At 34.2% G+C, this 5832-nt stretch overlaps 1 protein-coding gene across 1 annotated transcript; it reads right to left on the reverse strand.

The window, feature by feature from the left end:
* Nucleotides 1-2686: 2686 nt before the first annotated feature.
* Nucleotides 2687-4431, reverse strand: LOC149954620 (cytochrome P450 1A1-like). Its single transcript, XM_090169992.1, has 2 exons — nucleotides 4308-4431; nucleotides 2687-2907 (listed from the first exon to the last, which is right to left on the reverse strand). The coding sequence occupies exons 1-2, from the start codon at nucleotides 4429-4431 to the stop codon at nucleotides 2687-2689; spliced, it is 345 nt and encodes a 114-aa protein (XP_090026118.1).
* Between the last annotated feature and the right edge of the window lie 1401 nt (nucleotides 4432-5832).

The raw sequence follows: 5832 nt of genomic DNA on the forward strand, positions 1-5832 counted from the left end.
AAATCCAAAGAAGCTTGTGCATAAAGCCGAAAGCTGATCGACGCTATCGGAAAAAAGCTTTCGGAATCTGACTCTGCGTAGTAAGCTACTGTTTACAAAAGTGCTTGTCGTGCTGAGCCCGTTGCTCAACTTGACGTGATCACGTGGTTGGTTTAGTATTAATATAATTTACTGACAATTATTGCGAAATATTTCGTCATTGGTTTAGGCTTAGTAGAGCTAGACGAACGCAATTTCCAAATTCGAGGAGTTGCGCCAAACGAAAAGTTGAATAATTGACTCTGGCACATTTAACGCTCTCGTAAGCTTCAACGAAAATTAATATATTTTTGAGAAATACTTGATTTACCAAATAAAAGCAACCAATAATTTTTCCTTATATTATATTTATTACTTAGCAATAATAAAAAGAGTTAATAATATAAATCAAAATATTGTCGTGCTGAATGCAATTTTTTTATTATTGCTTCAAAAACGAAAATTGCTTACTTTAAAAAAAAATAAATAAATTAAATAAAAAAAGGCAAGAAAACCACGAAGGTCATAGAAAGGGTTGCCTTATTATTGGTTAAATACGACCACGTGATTTCAAGCGAGAGCCGAGACCCCAGAAAAACACGCGAGAATATCTAACAGAGTTTGATGCCGCCAGCGTCGGAATTCGGCGTAAAGCCCCGTTTTCAATTACAATAAATTTCAGGCTTTTCGCTTTTGCTTTTTGACGCGCTTTTATTTCAAAATAAGCCTATATCAAATCCATTTAGATATCTGCTTCTCGTGACAAAAAAGCCGACAGAGAAGCCTCTCCCGGTTAGTTTTGACGCAAAATCGTGATTGAAAATGGGGCTTTAGCTGTCTGCTACAGCAACTAGGAAATCGGATCTCGCTTCTTTGTAAACGCTTACGTGAGAGCCGATGCCGACGAAAAAGTTTCAGTTTCTACAAAAAGCTTCGGCTTTTCGCTCGCTTATAAACCCGCCTTTAGAATAGCTGTGATAAATTTGGCGCCAATCACCGCTAGCTTACCGTTGTTTTACCCGAAATATGAAAGTACATACTGCCTTTAATCGAATATGAAGAATTTAAAGCTTACTCTTTGGTCTTTGGTACACTAAATGTTACAATGGGGAGGGGTCTCTGAAATGTTACGTTGCATTATTCTCCCCCCTCCCAGTCTCCATTCGAGAAGTGACGATGACGCAGCCAGGCAGAAAAATATTTTTTGTATAGGTGTATGCAGGTTGCAGGATTCACGGCACCTTTCCAGGGGCAATAATACATAGATGTCGACTCGCTTTTTAACATTATTTAATTAATTAACTTAACTCAAATTGGAAATCGATGTAAATAGTGCGAATCGCTTTCTTTGCGCCATAATAATAGCTGTGATAAATTTGGGGGTCCTAGGTTGAACGGCTCGGACGTCTATAGAAAAACAGACGCGAAACAGACTTAGGAATAGAGTATAGATAATAATAAAGGTTTCTTCAGTATTCCGAATCCCTCCCAGATTACGAGAAAAAGGTCAAAATAGTACATGATTTCTGGGCCAAATATGGGTGGATGGTACCTGGCGAAGGCGAGGGTAGTAAAGCTTTATCCCGTTGGGACAGGAAGTACGAGTTCAATAACTCAAACTCTACGAATTAGGCGTTTTACACTTGGCATTAAGGCGAAGGTAGTAGTATTATAATCGCGGGCTGTCCGGCGAAGCGAGAGAGGTCGAACATAATAGACGAGCGATCATCCCCCTCCAAAGCCCAGCGGGGTCCCAACAGAAACGCAGAAAATGTCCCGGTCGCAGAAGCAGGCACGTCTCTCAATCTTGTCCAAAATCAAGTTTTGCGGTATGCGTAAATGCAAGGGGAGCGTTGCAGGTAAGAAAAATTCAAGGGGGACAGGCAGAAGAAATCGTAGGCCTTTAAGGAAATTGTTGAAACCAATGCGGATAACTATATGTTTTTGGGAAAACTTTGTGAAAAGAAGGTGCATCTAAGCGGACGAAACTCACTGCTATGTACAAAAAGATGGTGTTTAAATAGAATTGTAAAAATAATCGATTTCACGGACTATTGTCTCAAAATTGTGTTAACTTAATTTATCGATCTATAACTTTTGAACTGCTCAAACGAATGAAATATACTTGACCACACGCTTTTAATCCGTACCTCACTCGGCATACCATGACATGGAATTGTTTTCAGAATTCGACGTTAAATGCAGTTACATTTGCATTTTGTCACGTGATTATCGAACAGTCCCATTTGCCGAAAAGTTAGAATTTAATATGTATATAGTAGTTGTTACAAATTTACTGACAATTATTGCGAAATATTTCGTCATTGGTTTAGGCTTAGTAGAGCTAGACGAACGCAATTTCCAAATTCGAGGAGTTGCGCCAAACGAAAAGTTGAATAATTGACTCTGGCACATTTAACGCTCTCGTAAGCTTCAACGAAAATTAATATATTTTTGAGAAATACTTGATTTACCAAATAAAAGCAACCAATAATTGTTTCCTTATATTATATTTATTACTTAGCAATAATAAAAAGAGTTAATACTTTAGGTTAGTTAACTGCACGTTTTTTAAGGTAATCCTGAAATTTCCAACTCGTATTAATCCTGTAGTATACTAGCATTCAAATATAAGTCATTTTGTGGTTGTATCATATATACATTAAATTTATACATACATGAAAGTATCCTGTAAAGGAAAAATGTCGTAGTAGCGGTAAGCTTCCAAAACGAAAGCCTCGATTAGTCTTAAATTCTGTTTATCGCTCCATTCTGGAAATCTGGATTTACCCAATGCAAAAATGACTTGTTCGTGAATTTTCTCTTGCTCGTCTGGCTGAAGAGCCATCGCTAGGAGCAAAACTCCGATATGGCTTGCAACTGCCATTCCTGTTGTAGTTAATGATTGTAAAAAATTATCAACTATGATTTCCCCTATTTAAAAGAAATTGAAAAAAATACGCATATTAATTTTTTATTATTTAAAAAATAAGTTCACATTAATTTCCTATCAAGATTAAAGTTCTTCTCTTACCGATTACGTAAACAGGCTCTAAAAATATTTTAAAACAAATGCGGATGAAAATTAGCGACTGTGAAATGATGTCGCCAAGGCGCGACTAAAACTTTATATGGAAAACGTGATTCGTGTTGGTCTTTCTTTGTTATGGTACGGTTCCATAAGAGAGTAAAATAACCTATAGGATTAATTCGTATGTGAAAAGAGTGCTCAGAAAACACATTTTAGGAAAAAGTTCAAATCTTGTCTAAAATTGCAGTGTAGGATGCTTTTATAAATATTTATCAATATCGATAGCTAACATATTAATTGAATTCTATTAACGATTTCTGTTTCTTTTTTGGCCTCTTATCCTGCCGAGGCCTGGGCTGTGCTAACTGGGGGAGAAACCATTCTTTGCAATGCTCCAGTGTGAAAACTTTGCCTAAATTAAAGCTATATTTTTTTAAAATTGACTTAATTTTTAAGGATTTTTCTCAGAATTAACATCCACATACGCGCCGGATTTTAAATTATTTTTCAAATATCAGGCAATGAAAATGTATCATTCAATACATTTTTAGAATATCGAGAGATAAGTTTGTAGGTTTACCCCAAAATTTCCTTTTGTTGGAAACATGAAGTTTTTTTTTTTTTAAAAGATGGAGTTTGTGGCCCAACTCTCATTCGAATTCTAAATAACATAAGTGAAACCATAGGGCTACCGAGAATTTCACTGTAGTGAGCTACAATGCTACTGCAGAGCAATTTTTATCCCGCTTAAATAAATGTTGCAAAACAGTAAGTTTTCAAATTAATTTTCATGTGGCTGGAACAAGACTGGGGATGAGCTTTACCGTTGCTTCAAGGGTACAACAATGCGCAGCGTTTTAGCTCATTTTGCAACTGCCCGTTTATTTAAAATATAATAGCTGTGAAAATTAAAACTCGAACTAAATTTTAAACGGTGAAAACAATTAAAAAAATTGCGGTTTTACCGCAAGGACGCCTAACTTTTACCAATAATTGCTGTTTTCTTGGAAACAGATTTTCTTGCGTCTCATAACCAGAATTATGGTGGACGATCAACTATTTCATAGCTATGACCTGTAAAATCTGCCATAACTCAAAACAAAATTTGAAAACAAACAATTCACTAATTCTATAGCAGCAAAATCAATCTTTAAAATTTTGAACGGCAAGCTATGTCGAAAAAGAAATGACGAATAATTCACATAATGATTAAGTAGACAAGAATAAAAAATATTTATAGTTTTGAATGTTTACGTACTGCTATTGTTTTTCAACTTGTTATTGATTATCTCCCGAATTTGGAGGTCCATGAGATCTCTCACGCATCCATCAACGTAGGTCTTTTCGTGTTTCTCAAGTTCTTTTCTAGAAGCAAATGACATGTTTTACAATAAGTCATAAACAGTTTAAACACCCCATTAATATAAACCGAATAGATTTTTTGACGTTGCAATGAATTAAAATATCGCTTATAGCAACTTTAACCTAAATTTTTTTAACACAACAATAAACATCGCCAAAAATCGCCCAAATTTTAAGCCTTAAATGGGTTAAAACTTAACTGGTGGGCCCCCTATAACTAAAATTAGTTTCGGGATATCTATGGCCTATAATTCCTTTTAGTTTGGTTTTGGGATCCCCCACGAATTGGGCTGAAACGAAAACGCGAACACCTGATTTAGACTTGTAGTATAATACAACAAATAAACAAAAGTATTAAGTCACTCTTGGTTTGTTAGGGCCGCATATTTTCTTGGACCCCCGGTCGAAAAACCGCCTAATCCGTCCCTGCCTGCACCCAGTTAGGGTAAGTGAACGAAAGTATAACTAATTAATCGTCATTTTGTTTGCGGTCTTATTTATAAAGCCCAAACATTTAAATAATTAGGAAAATTAAAATTTTTAACCTATAATATTATAATGTGGCTTAGTTCTCGTTATATTGTTATAGAAGTTTTTGATATTTTAATTTAATATAACAGCAATTTACTTGTATATTTAGAGAATAAAAATTAAATGATATTTTAAGACCGTTTTTCAATACAGTTTTATTTTAAATAAAATTAATCAGTGTAACGTTTTAGCCCATTCAACAAATGAAGAGCTAAGGCTTAGTTTATATTTTTGCAATTTTCTAGGGCAATTTAAAATTTTCCTAATATCTTAAAGCAATTTTTAAATGCTGGGCAAAAAATTTTGGCAAATACAACAACGCAGGGGATAATTTTTTTTGATCTTTAAAATGTGAAACTTATAAGTTGGAATAAATAAATGGGTTATTTCAAAAAAAAATTACAGTTAAGCTTTTAAATTGGGGAAAAGCATTATGACGACTGTTGGGTTATTTGAAATTTAACAAACCATTGAAGTCGTGTCAGTGTGACACAAGTTTGGATTATTCTTTGGGTCAAATTTGTTATATTGTTTGTTGTTCTACGTTATAGTCATCTTTTTAACTCTTTATTACATTTTTATATACCGTTTTTCAAAATTATTACAAATTAACTTGACCTCTGACTAGAAATTTCGAAAATACCAATTTATAGGGTACTTTTAACTAAAACTAAATATACTGCCCACTTTCAAGCATCCAAAGTAATTGTGGTTTGTAGAAAAAACGGCACCTTTATTAAGGTGCAAAATAAAGTCTTTACAACGATAACTTTAAAACATTGCAACAATTTGAACCAAGAGGGAAGAAATTTTATTTATCTGGAAAAATATTATTGGTTTATTAAATCTGGTTAAGAACTTGAACAACTGATTAAATTAATTTAATTATA

The sequence above is a fragment of the Leiobunum rupestre genome, chromosome 3 (assembly GCF_980474605.1).
Source record: "Leiobunum rupestre chromosome 3, qqLeiRupe1.1.hap1, whole genome shotgun sequence".
NCBI classification, from domain to species: Eukaryota; Metazoa; Arthropoda; class Arachnida; order Opiliones; family Sclerosomatidae; genus Leiobunum; species Leiobunum rupestre.

What these genes read in the sequence shown, in the direction of transcription:
- LOC149954620 (XM_090169992.1), bottom strand. Translation starts at nt 4,431, where the DNA reads ATGTCATTTGCTTCTAGAAAAGAACTTGAGAAACACGAAAAGACCTAC. An exon ending in CAAGTTGAAAAACAATAGCA is followed by an intron (nt 2,908 to 4,307) that starts GTACGTAAACAT and finishes TAACTACAACAG; the next exon opens with GAATGGCAGTTGCAAGCCAT.